Below are 13,104 nucleotides of genomic sequence, written 5' to 3'. Positions count from 1 at the left end.
ATAGCTGTTGAAAAGTTTTTCACCTTTTCAAAATGTAAAGACTGTCCCATCCCAGTGCAACTGTTTAAACAAGTCAGTTAAAATAATAAAACACTTTTACATTGCTGTTTCTAGTGCAGCCACAGAATGTGGAAGCTGGCTAGTGAGATGCTTATTTTAAGAAATTTTATTGCAAAAGAATGTAGGGGAAATGGCTAGTATCTTTAGGAATTCTGTAGCACCTTAATAAAGAGTAAAAATTTTGGTGACACAAGTTTTCATCGGCTGCAGTCTGCTTCTCAAATGTGTTCCCCCCCAACTAGGATCACTAGATGTCTCTGGGATTTGGAAATCTACAATAGGGTTTTCTTCCTGAAAGGACCAAATTTTTGGCATGTAAACTCCTCTTTGGTGATTTATTTCCTCTACAATACGTGATCTAATCAAACTGTTACAAACAGATACTACTTTGCTCTTGTGAGAAAACCCAAAATTCATGTTAGAGTTTTAACACTTCTGTGGGAATAAATTAATGGCTTAAATGTCCCTATTTAAAATGGGGGAAGGGGTAGATGGAAGAAAGATCTGCTATATTCCAACTATAGACCCCCACCTAGCTTACAATTGTTCCCAATCACACTCTGCTGCTTAGCCTGAAATCCTATGCATAGTGACTTACAAGTAAGCTCCACTGAACCCAGAGCTTGCTTTTGATTAAATGTGCATGAGTTCAACTTGCAAAACACATTGAACATTTGTTCCACAAAGGATGTGTTGAAATGCAGCCTTTAGTTTTAATTTGAAATACAAATTATCTTGCAAAAATGTTTTACCATTTAAATTGCTGGTCAGAAGTAGAAAGCTTATCAAAGGAATATTTTATGCTTTTATATGCTCTTTTATTTCTGTTTCCATAATTAACTTGGCAAGTGGATTTATTGGGGCCTGGTTTTGTGCCCGTTGACCCGTACTGCAATACTCAAAGGTAGCAATTTTTCAGTTTGCTGTGTGTTTTTAGATGAGGTGGGAAACTGATGAAAACAGGAGAGAAAAAAGCTGAGGGATTCTTTGAAGCTTCACACTGAGGCCACTCACACCGCAGAAGAGGAAAGCAGCTTGGTTGGCTTGGTTGGCTTTAAAGTTTAAAAATGCAAAGTCTTTTTGTTGGATAGTAGAATGAGCTGCCCCTTCATGGATCACTGCCTTGTCGTGGCGAAGGGGCTTGAATTACTCAGGGAAGCTATGAGCTATGCCGTGCAGGGCCACCCAAGATGGACAGGTCATAGTGGAGAGTTTGGACCAAACGTGATCCACCTGGAGGAGGAACTGGCAACCCACTCCAGTATCCCTGCCAAGAAAACTCCATGGACAAAGACAACAGGCATATAAAAGATATGACGCTGGAAGATGAGCCCCTCAGGTCGGAAGGCGTCCAACATGCTACTGGGGAAGAGCGGAGGACAAGTACAAGTAGATCCAAAGCTGATGAAGCGGCTGGGCCAAAGCCGAAAGGACACTCAGTTGCGGATATGCCTGGAAGCGAAAGGAAAGTCCAATGCTGTAAAGAAAAGTATTGCATAGGAACCTGGAATGTAAGAACCATGAACCTTGGTAAGCTGGATGTGGTCAAAAATGAGATGGCAAGAATAAACATTGACATCCTAGGCATCAGTGAACTAAAATGGACGGGAATGGGCGAATTCAGTTCAGATGACTATCATATCTACTACTGCGGGCAGGAATCCCGTAAAAGAAATGGAGTGGCCCTCATAGTCAACAAAAGAGTGGCGAAAGCTGTACTGGGATGCAATTTCAAAAATGATAGATTGATCTCGATACGAATCCAAGGCAGTCCTTTTAACATCACAGTAATCCAAGTTTATGCACCAACTTCCAGTGCTGAAGAAACTGAAATCGACCAATTCTATGAAGACTTACAACACCTTATAGAAATGACACCAAAGAAGGATGTTCTTCTCATTATAGGGGATTGGAATGCTAAAGTAGGGAGTCAAGAGATAAAAGGAACAACTGGCAAGTTTGGCCTTGGAGTTCAAAATGAAGCAGGGCAAAGGCTAATAGAGTTCTGTCAGGAGAACAAGCTGGTCATCACAAACACTCTTTTCCAACAACACAAGAGACGACTCTACACATGGACATCACCAGATGGGCGACAGCGAAATCAGATTGATTATATTCTCTGCAGCCAAAGATGGAGAAGCTCTATACACTCAGCAAAAACAAGACCTGGAGCTGACTGTGGCTCTGATCATCAGCTTCTTATAGCAAAATTCCAGCTTAAACTGAAGAAAGTAGGAAAAACCACTGGGCCAGTAAGATACAATCTAAATCAAATTCCTTATGAATACACAGTTGAAGTGAAAAACAGGTTTAAGGACTTAGATTTGGTGGATAGAGTGCCTGAAGAACTGTGGATGGAGGCTCGTAACATTATACAGGAGGCAGCAACGAAAACCATCCCAATGAAAAAGAAATGCAAGAAAGCAAAGTGGCTGTCCAATGAGGCCTTAAAAATAGCGGGGGAGAGAAGGCAAGCAAAATGCGAGGGAGATAGTGAAAGATACAGGAAATTGAATGCAGATTTCCAAAGAAGAGCAAGAGGGCCTTTCTAAACGAGCAATGCAAAGAAATAGAGGAAAATAACAGAATGGGAAAAACCAGAGATCTGTTCAAGAAAATTGGAGACATGAAAGGAACATTTCGTACAAAGATTACCACAATTAAGGACAAAAGTGGAAAGGACCTAACAGAAGCAGAAGACATCAAGAAGAGGTGGCAAGAATACACAGAGGAACTATACCAGAAAGATATAGAGGTCTCATCCACCCCAGGTAGTGTGGTTGCTGACCTTGAGCCAGACATCCTGGAGAGTGAAGTCAAATGGGCCTTAGAAAGCCTTGCTAACAACAAGGCCAGTGGAAGTGATGATATTCCAGCTGAACTATTTAAAATCCTAAAAGATGATGCTGTTAAGGTGCTACACTCAATATGCCAACAAGTTTGGAAAACTCAGCAGTGGCCAGAGGATTGGAGAAGATCAGTTTACATCCCAATCCCAAAGAAGGGCAGTGCCAAAGAATGCTCTAACTACCGCACAATTGCACTCATTTCACACGCTAGCAAGGTTATGCTTAAAATTCTACAAGGCAGGCTTAAGCAGTACGTGGACCGAGAACTCCCAGAAGTGCAAGCTGGATTTCGAAGGGGCAGAGGAACCAGAGACCAAATTGCAAACATGCGCTGGATTATGGAGAAAGCTAGAGAGTTCCAGAAAAACATCTACTTCTGCTTCATTGACTACGCAAAAGCATTTGACTGTGTCGACCACAGCAAACTATGGAAAGTTCTTAAAGAAATGGGAGTGCCGGATCACCTCATCTGTCTCCTGAGAAATCTCTATTTGGGACAAGAAGCTACAGTTAGAACTGGATATGGAATAACTGATTGGTTCAAAATTGGGAAAGGAGTACGACAAGGCTGTATATTGTCTCCCTGCTTATTTAACTTATATGCAGAATTCATCATGCGAAAGGCTGGGCTGGATGAATCCCAAACCGGAATTAAGATTGCCGGAAAAAATATCAACAACCTCAGATATGCTGATGATACAACCTTGATGGCAGAAAGTGAGGAGGAATTGAAGAACCTTTTAATGAGGGTGAAAGAGGAAAGCGCAAAATATGGTCTGAAGCTCAACATCAAAAAAACTAAGATCATGGCCACTGGTCCCATCACCTCCTGGCAAATAGAAGGGGAAGAAATGGAGGCAGTGAGAGATTTCACTTTCTTGGGTTCCATGATCACTGCAGATGGTGACAGCAGTCACGAAATCAGAAGACGCCTGCTTCTTGGGAGAAAAGCAATGACAAACCTAGACAGCATCTTAAAAAGCAAAGACATCACCTTGCCAACAAAGGTCCGTATTGTTAAAGCTATGGTTTTCCCAGTAGTAATGTACGGAAGTGAGAGCTGGACCATAAAGAAGGCTGATCGCCGAAGAATTGATGCTTTTGAATTATGGTGCTGGAGGAGACTCTTGAGAGTCCCATGGACTGCAAGAAGATCAAACCTATCCATTCTCAAGGAAATCGGCCCTGAGTGCTCACTAGAAGGACAGATCCTGAAGTTGAGGCTCCAGTACTTTGGCCACCTCATGAGAAGAGAAGACTCCCTGGAAAAGACCCTGATGTTGGGAAAGATGGAGGGCACAAGGAGAAGGGGACGACAAAGGATGAGATGGTTGGACAGTATTCTTGAAGCTACTAACATGAGTTTGGCCAAACTGCGGGAGGCAGTGAAGGATAGGCGTGCCTGGCGTGCTCTGGTCCATGGGGTCACGAAGAGTCAGACACGACTGAACGACTGAACAACAACAACAGAATGAGCTGAGTCTTTCTTTGAGAAGTTTTTCCAGTGACATCCTGCATAGCAGCCACAGTAGAAGCAGATGTTGTGATTCGCAAATCATGAGCCAGCCAACCCATCCTGGTGCCTTCCAGCTTTTGGGGGCTACAGTTCTCATTGGCCCAGTCCAGCACAGCTGTTCACCTATCAGCCCCCCAGCATCGCACAGCTGTGCTAACTAATAAGAGTTACAGTGCAAAACAGCTTGAGAACCGTAGGTTAGGGAAGGCTGGTCTGCAATGTGACATAGTGTGCTTTTTAAAGTGACTTGGTGAGAGTGCAGAAGCCTTCTCAGCCAATGGCTAAGCTTCTGTGGTGTCATGGAAAGACACAATGTGCTCTAACTGGTTGTGCTGAAGATGCTGACTATAACAGCAGTGGGTAATAAAAGTATGGAATGCCAGTTTAGCTGGAATAGACATGTTATTCCAGAAAGCCGATGAACAGGTCAGAAGTGAGCCTGCAAGGTCATTCTGGATGCTCAGAAACGAGGGATCCGAGAAGTCAGAATGCCTCTGAATTTAAAGTTGCTGTTCATATCCTTGTATTTCTAGCCTTCAGTGCTGTGTTGAATTGCAGTGTCCCTACCCCTGCTTTCCCCACTTAGTGATTCCTCTTCTCTTCCCCACACTTCGTCCTCTGGGGGCATAATTCATCTTTTTTTGCCCTGCTTTTGGACTCTCAATAAGGAATCCCTTCTCCTTTTTTACACCAAGCCACTGAACCTTTACCTTTTACTGAATCATTGACGGTTGCCTTTCCCTTTTTGCAGAGACAAGCCACCAGGCGCTCCAGAGCATGCCCAGAGTTCTCCGGGAGATGGAGGCCTTGAAGCAGGAGGCAACCTTCCTGAAGGAGCAAATGGTCCTGGTGAGGGAAGATATTAAGAAGCTGGAGCAGGATACAGCTCAGTCGATGCAGGTATTTGGTCCTCTGGCATGGCCAGGTGGGCTGTCCTTTCCTTGAGTGGCTGCAGGCTGGCTGCAAGAGGTGCAAGCGTGGAAGGGGTCAGCCCGGCGTGGGGAACCGGCAGCCCTCTGGCCAGTGGTGTAGCTAGCCTCTGCGCTGCTGGGGGCGGCGGCAGCGCAGAGGCACCCCCCTGGGGGAGGGGCACGACGCGTGCGTCGTGACGTCATCATGACGTCACGATGCACGTGTATGCAGAAAGAGGGAATTTCCCCCTTCCCGAGGCTTTTTTTCGGCGGGGGGTGGTGGCCAGCTAGGAGGGGGTGACAAGCGTGACACCCCCTCCTCGCTGGTCGGCCCCCCCCCACAGAAAAAAAGCGGCGGAAAGGGCAAAAAGAAGCAGAGCAAGTGCTTGAATGCGCCTGTTCTGCTTCCTTTCCCCGCCCCCCAGCCGTTTTTTTTGGCGGGGGGTGGTGGCCAGCAAGGAAGGGGTAACAAGTTTGACACACCCCCTCGCTGGTTGCCCCCCCCCCGCCGAAAAATAGCCGCTGGAAGGTGGAAAAGGCGACATGGCTCCCCCCTTCGGGTCCGCCCGGCGGGGCGGGGTGAGAGGGGCCGGCCAAAGTGTCACCCCCCCTCCCCTTGACCTAGGGGTGGCCCGCCCCCCCTGCGACGCCCCTGCCTCCGGCTATTGTTGCTCTTCGACTCCCATCATCAGCCCTGACCATTGGCTAAGCTGGCTGGGGCTGGTGGGAGCTGGAGTCCAAGAACATCAAGAGGGCCACAGATGTTTCCCCACCCTTGCCTGAAGCCACGGGGCAGGCCAGTTCAACTCCTGAACTTGCACCTCGACTCTGCTCATGGCAGTTGCTGGTTCTGGCTGCCACATTGGTATGTACAGTATTGCAAAGCACTGAAAAGATAAGAAGAGCAGAGGAGCCTCCCCAAAGGGGGCCCATCTAGTCCAGCATTCTGTCCTCGCAGTGGCCAACCAAATGCCCCAAAGGGAAGCAGCTCACAAGCACGGCATGAATGCAACAGCATTCTCCTTGCTTGCTGTTTGCAGCAGCTGACATTCATAAGCTTTTACTGTCTCCAACAGCGGAGGTAAAATCAAAGCCATTGTGGCTAGTAGCCATTGATAGCCTTTTGCTCCTTAGTGAATTTGTTAACCCCTTTTAAAAGCCCTCAAGGTGCCTCGGGTTCCGTGGCAGCCATGTCTCTGAGGAGCAGACATTGGGAGACAACAATAGGAGCCATTTGCCTCTAGTGTCCTGCTTGAGGGCTTCTTAAGGATGTCTGGTTGTCTCACTCTGGGGAACAGGATGCTGATCTACACAGCTTGCTTCCCACCCCCTGGTCTTTCCCAGTGGGGCTCTCCTTATATTCTTTAATGGTAGATGGAACCCCCTCCTCCCAAATCCCAGAGTTGTGCTTTGTTATGCAGCCAAATTTTTCGGTTTCTAGTTGGATATGTTTTCAACCATCATTAGTTATTTAGAAACAGCCCAAGAGAAATGTGTAATTCACTAGGAGTGTCTTTATCATTAAAGTGAAAAAACGAAAAACAAACCAACTGTCACTTGCAAAATTAAGATGCGACGCAAGGCAGGTTTCGCTGTCATCTTTTGCGGCTCTTTCTGCCTCTTTTCCAGGTTTTGGTCAAACTGGATCATGTGAAATCCAGGATGCAGCTGGCCGCCGACTCTCTCCAGGAGGCAGACAAGTGGAGCACCCTCAGTGCTGACATCGAGGAGACGTTTAAAACACAGGTATGTGTATATTCTCACATGGCTGCAAAGTGCATCTCACCTCTAGATGTCAGCCTTTGCCAACCTCTTGCAGTACAGATGTTTTGGACTACAGCGCCTATCAGCCCCAGGTGCAGCTGGATCATGCCAATGGCCCATCTAATCCACCATCCATTTCTCACAGTGGCAAGCCAGATGCCTGTGCGAAACCAGCAAGCAGGATTTGAGCACAAGAACCCTCTCCCCTCCTGTGGCTTCCAGCAGCTGGTATTGTGGCCTCAGACTAGAGGCAAAGAAGAGCCATTGGAGTTGATAGCCTTCAACCAGGCACTGGTCAGCTAGAGAGTGAGAGAGATCTTTGAGCTTTTGCCTGGGGAGCAGTTTTTTTTTTTTAAGCCATTGAAGGAGACTGCTGGGCATTTGTCTGGGTTGTCTCTGCAGCCTGTGCACTTTTTCTGCTTCTCTGCTACTGACTTGTGTAGGATGCTGACATGGCAGAAGAATCTCATGTGCTTTCAGGGTTTGTTGAGTTTGAAACTCTGCTCCAATTCTGTTTCTGCTGGCTGGTTATCCTCTTTGGCTTCTTCTCAAGCTGGAACTGTGCAAGGTTATTTCTTTTAAAACGGACACCATCTATTTTTCGGGTTCCACCTCCCCCCTGCCCTGAGCAAAATAAGCTGTTGAGGTTGTCCTGAACTTCATATGAAAGGGGAACAGAAATGTGCCTTGCGGGTGTGGTTGGGATGTGCAAAACATGTGCAATTCCGATGACCAAGTGGTGGTGTTCTTTTCTGGGTCCAGGATGTGTCTGTGATTTCAGCTAAGCTGACCAGCATGCAAAGCAGCCTGGCAGTCCTGGTGGACACGCCAGACTATTCGGAAAAGTGTGTGCATCTGGAAGCGCTCAAAAACCGTCTGGAGGCCCTGGCCAGCCCCCAGATCGTGGCTGCCTTCAACGCTCAGTCTGTCGGTGAGTCTGTGGCCTTTGGTCTTGTTATTCATTTATATACTCCCTTTCCTCCTCCAAGGAACTCAAGGTGATTTACATGGCTCTCCCCGTCCTCATTTAATCCCTACAACAACCCTGTGAAGTAGGATAGGCTGAGAGCCCAAGATCACCCAGTGAAATTCATGGCTGAGTGGGGATTCGAACCCTGGCCTCCCAAATCCTAGTCTGATACTACCACGGTGGTCCAACTAGGCCAGTGTTTTTCAACCTTTTTTGGGCAAAGGCACACTTGTTTCATGAAAAAAATCACGAGGCACACCACCATTAGAAAATGTTAAAAAAATTTAACTCTGTGCCTATATTGACTATATATAAAGTAATTTTTCAATTTTTCCCACGGCACACCAGGCAACATCTCGCGGCACACTAGTGTGCCGCGGAACAGTGGTTGAAAAACACTGAACTAGGCCTTCTTCCCAAAACCTAGTTAGTGCTTTCCCCAGCTTTGGGAAGGAGGTAGGAGGGCTCCAAGACTTTGCCAGAGCCTTGAGCCTCCTGAAAATCCGGCACCTTGCTTAGCTGGCTTTGGAAAGGCAATGCGAGGGATGGGTGGGAGGTGTCAGATTATGACCTCGCTCCCCCATCCCATGTGACAAGGCAGTGTGGGTTCCAGGGGTTCTGTGTCAAAGTACTCTTGCAGCCCACTTGATATGAAAATATGGACCACCCTTCACTGCTATGCCACATGTCATGCTGTCCTCTGGCCAAGGAGTATGGGTGGAGTAGAAATGCTCCTTGTTCCACAAAGCTGCCCCAGGAATTGTGTAGTAGTTGGCTTGTTAGTGGGTCGTGATGGTTGTTCAGGTTTGACCTTTTAAATTGTTTCTTTCCTGGGAGAAATCCTTTAGACTCAAGTTCTTGTTTTAAACGGCGGCGGCAGGCTATAAATTAAAGAACTGTAGTAATCCATTGCGGATCCTTGGCAAACTCTTCAATCACAACTGGATCACTTGGAGCTCTTTTAGGGAGCCACCAGGAGGGGGCACCCTTGTATTGAACATGAGGCTTTTGCCTGGCCCTGAGAGGTTGAGCTTCTTTCCCTCCTGATCTAGCACAGCATTTCTTGCTTTTATGTTTGGCCCAGAGATTACCTGTCCACTTGCCCACCCCCAATATACAAACACATGTGGGGGAGGAAGGGGTGTGGAGGGGAGTGGGGCTTGGTTGTCTACGTACAGCACTTGTGAAGGGAGGCTCTGCTCTGATTTGCACCTGCAAGTTTTGGGGGGACTGTAGGAAAGGAAAAGAGTTGCTGCTGCTGCTGCTGCTGCCAACTTGGACTTTAAAAGAGGATTAAGCAAAGGATTCTGTGCTTCCCACTTGATCTGAGCTCTGCCTGGGCAAGAGGCTGACTTCTCTCTCTCCCCATCTGCCACCCAAAACTGGCTGACCGGAGCTCTTTTGCATTTTATTAGATCAGGCCCGCCTTTTCGTCAAAGTCTTCACTGAAATCGACCGGATGCCGCAGCTGCTGGCTTACTACTACAAGTGCCACAAGGTACTCCCTTCCTCCCACTGAAACACACAAGTTGCTGTGGATCGAATCCCCACTGCCTTCCTCTGGGTTGAATGAGGAAGACTGGCCCCTCCTTTGCTCTTGCAGACCTGAGCACTGCCCGCCCTGTTGCTTGGCCAGCCTTGGGGAGATGGCAGGTCACACCATGGGGTGGTGACGGTGGTGGCAGGGGGTGCTTCTCCTGTATCCTCGGCGCCCAGGTCCACTTATGGCATTTTGGTTGTTGAGGGTTGTATCCAGCTAAGTTCTGCTCAGAGTAGACACCCTGAAGTTAATGCAGCCTAAATTCTGTTGGTCTACTCTGTCTAATGTTTGGTACAGCATCATGGCACCTCTTGCTAATTCACATGGCATCCACCACAAGCCCTGTTGGATTGGGCCCCCATAGGTCAGATGTGCTGGTTCCCTGCTACTGCCCATGACACACAAAATCCTGTTTCCTTGTGGCAAGGGAAAATCAGGATGGTGCCAGTCCCCTGTGGCAATCCTGGCTTGCCCAAATTCCCGTTGCCTCTTTGCACCTCTTTTTTTCCCAGGTGCTCTTTCCTGCCCTTCTGTTTTTAATGCTAAAACTGCACAAGCAACAGTTTGGAGAAACACCAGGGGGCAGGCAAGGGTGGCACTCATTTGCCCTCTTCTCCCCCACTCCCCCCGCTCTGTCCCCCCCCCCCCTGGTGTGTGTACCTTCCAAGAGCCTTTCCTGCCCCTTCCTTTGTGACTCCAGATTCCCATTGCCCACTGGGTGAGAGTTATGCAACGCTCTTGGCAGCGGGAAGGGGTGCATTCTGGGTGGCAGGGCTGACCTTAGCCAAATAATCCTCTTTCTGGGCTGCCCTTCCCTGGGACACAGCCAGTTCAACAGCTGGGCTGGGGCTGGACTGAGTGGTGTTGGTTTCATCCTTGGTTCCCGGTAACATACCAGTTTTAATTAAATGGACAAGGGAGCCAGGGCCTCTTCTGACATCCTTTTGTGCTTGGGTGTGTGTGATTTGCCCAGAGTGGCAGCTGGCTCCAGGAATGCTCCCTGGTCTCCAAGCTTTTAGGGGGCCATGTGTGCAATGCTAGCCTCAAGCTTTATTTGAACGGTGGTCCCTGCAGCAGTTGCTGTTTTATTGTATTTCCACTTAAGCATCCTCAGGCTGGTGTGTGGCCCTGTCTCATTCGGTCCACACAACAGCCCTGTTAAGCAGCTTAGACCCAATGCCATCCTGTAAATTGAGCCGAGGCTTGAACTCTGATCCGTGTCTGGCACCCTGCTGCCCACAGCTCATCTGATGGAAGGATGAGCTTTGTTTACTTTGTGTTTATTGCATTTCCATCCAGCCTTTCGTCCAAGGAGCTCAAGGGGGGCATACATACTTCTCCTTCTCCCCATTTAATCCCCACACCAACCCTGTGAGGTAGGTAAGGATGAGAAGCAGTGACCGGATCAAGATCGCTCAGTGAGCTTCACGGCCAGGTGGGGATTCAAACCTTGATCTCTCAGTCCCGACACTCTTAACCATAATGTCTGTTTTGCTCAAAGGCAATCTTGAAGTCAGTCTGCTGCTTTTGGGGTGCAGGTTATAGAATCATAAAAAGCTGCTGTTTTCTAGGGCCACTCTTGTTCTCCATGTCATTCTTGAAGAACAAAACTCAATTATTGACTCCACATGGTGCCACTTATTACACATCACCAAGCACAGGCGCTACAGAAGCAATCTCTTGTGCAAATGTGACCCTGACATGTGTCCTCACCCTCAGGTGCAGCTGGTGACCGTGTGGCAGGACCTGTGCCAGTCTCCCCTCCCCTTGGACCGGCAGCTGACGGAGCTCTACGACGGGCTACTGGGGACATGGCACTCTCAGCTGCAGTGGGCCACGCAGGTATGGCCATGGGACTAGCTGGCTGGCTGAGGAGGGGCTGGGCCAGGCAGGGGGGTGGAAGAGTTGGCCACAAAACAGGGTGGTAGGGATTGGGGGTAGGTCTGGTCTTGGAGTGCAGCTGCTTCTGAAACTGCTCTATCTCCTTCATCTCTTTGAAATGCAGCCGAGTCGCTCAGCTGAGCAGTTGCAAAATGCGCACTTCTTTATGGCCTGGCGTATCCCCTCCAGGGTTTTCCCAACCAGCTCGTGTAGCTTGGCTGGATTTTAGTTTGAAGGAGAGTTTCCTTGCATTTTTTTTTTTTTGCATTTTCATCTTGATAACGAAGGAGGCCTTGAATGCAAATGGGCTGTTGCAGCCATCAGTTTCGAGCCCGGTTCTACAAAAAGATTCCGCTGGTGTTTTTCCTGTGTATCTGTAATTGCATTGGGCACGTCTGGGATTTTGGTGTGTGACGTGGATGCCGGCATCCTGGTGGCATCCTCTGTGTGTACGTTTGCTCAGATACATATTTTTAAAAAGCAGGTTTTTGACGCTTGTGGCTGCGGAGCCTTGCAATGCTTAAAGGAGTCTCTGAGGAAGGTAGCTCAGTAGGGGATTCTGACTGGCGTTTCTCCACAGCTCCTCATCCTTCTCTATGACAAACAGGACCAGATGAATTACACAGTGTGGGCAGTTCTGCATATGTCTAAAATTGAGTGGGAGCAGGAGAGGTTTATTTATTTATGGTATTTGTATCCCTTCTTTTTCTCCCAAGGAGCTCAAAGTGGCGTACATAGTTCTTCCTCACCCTATTTTATCCCCACAACAACCCTGTGAGGTAGGTTAGGCTGAGAGGCAGTGACTGGCCCAAATTCGCCCAGTGAGCTTCATGGCCAAGTGGCGGGATTTGAACCCTGGTCTCCGACACTCTAACCACTGCACCACACTTGCTCTCATTTGTATTTAAGTGCTGCTAGTACTTAATTGTAGCTGTCAGCTTCCCTGGGAGCTAAAACTGGCTGAGAATTAGAGTATAAATTAGGGACAATAGGAGGCTGCAGTGACCTCTCGTCATGCTTCAGATTGTCCCTCTGGAGCCTCCATATTTCTCACAGGTTGCACACATTGGTTTGCATGTGATGCTTTGTTTAAACCATAGTTTGTTGAACAAACCATGAGCTCTGTCCCAATTTGATCGGTGGAACTGGCCCTGTTACAGACGCCACATCATACCTGTTCCTCATTTGTAAGAACTCAATCTTTTAGTATGGCTGCACCTACAACTTTGGAACACTTTGCCTATTGACATCAGGCAGGAGCTTTCACTGCAATATTTTTGGTGCCTGCTAAAAACATTCTTGTTTAGACAGGTCTACTTGGGTGTTTTACAAAGTTCATCTTTTAGTCTACTGTTATTTTCGCTTTTTATCTTAATTGACAATTTAATCGTTTTATCCTTTTCGTAAACCACTTTGAGATTATTCTTTTTTTAACAATCAACCGGCATATACATTTTATGAAATAAATACAGTGGTACCTCGGGTTACGTACTTAATTCGTTCCGGGTTACGGTATGTAACCCGAAAAGGACATAACCCGAACAATTCGTTCTGCGCATGCGCAGACCGAAAACCCCCGGAAAAACCTGGAAAAAACTGCGAAAAACGCTCTG

The 13,104-nt window shown here is 47.7% G+C and overlaps 1 protein-coding gene across 2 annotated transcripts in view; it reads left to right on the top strand.

Annotated features, from left to right (window-relative positions):
- COG7 (component of oligomeric golgi complex 7) overlaps nucleotides 1-13,104 on the top strand; it is a 28,711-nt gene that overhangs the window by 1,640 nt on the left and 13,967 nt on the right. For both annotated transcript variants that reach the window (XM_033167075.1, XM_033167074.1), the window contains 5 exons: nucleotides 5,177-5,325; nucleotides 6,966-7,082; nucleotides 7,863-8,031; nucleotides 9,486-9,568; nucleotides 11,330-11,452. In XM_033167075.1, the coding sequence (XP_033022966.1) occupies nucleotides 5,177-5,325; nucleotides 6,966-7,082; nucleotides 7,863-8,031; nucleotides 9,486-9,568; nucleotides 11,330-11,452 (641 nt within the window). The remainder of the gene's footprint in view (nucleotides 1-5,176; nucleotides 5,326-6,965; nucleotides 7,083-7,862; nucleotides 8,032-9,485; nucleotides 9,569-11,329; nucleotides 11,453-13,104) is intronic.

Source organism: Lacerta agilis, chromosome 13 (genome assembly GCF_009819535.1).
Source record: "Lacerta agilis isolate rLacAgi1 chromosome 13, rLacAgi1.pri, whole genome shotgun sequence".
Taxonomy (NCBI): Eukaryota; Metazoa; Chordata; class Lepidosauria; order Squamata; family Lacertidae; genus Lacerta; species Lacerta agilis.
Note: the sequence above shows the minus strand (reverse complement) of the source record. Positions and strands in the feature narration are given on the sequence as shown.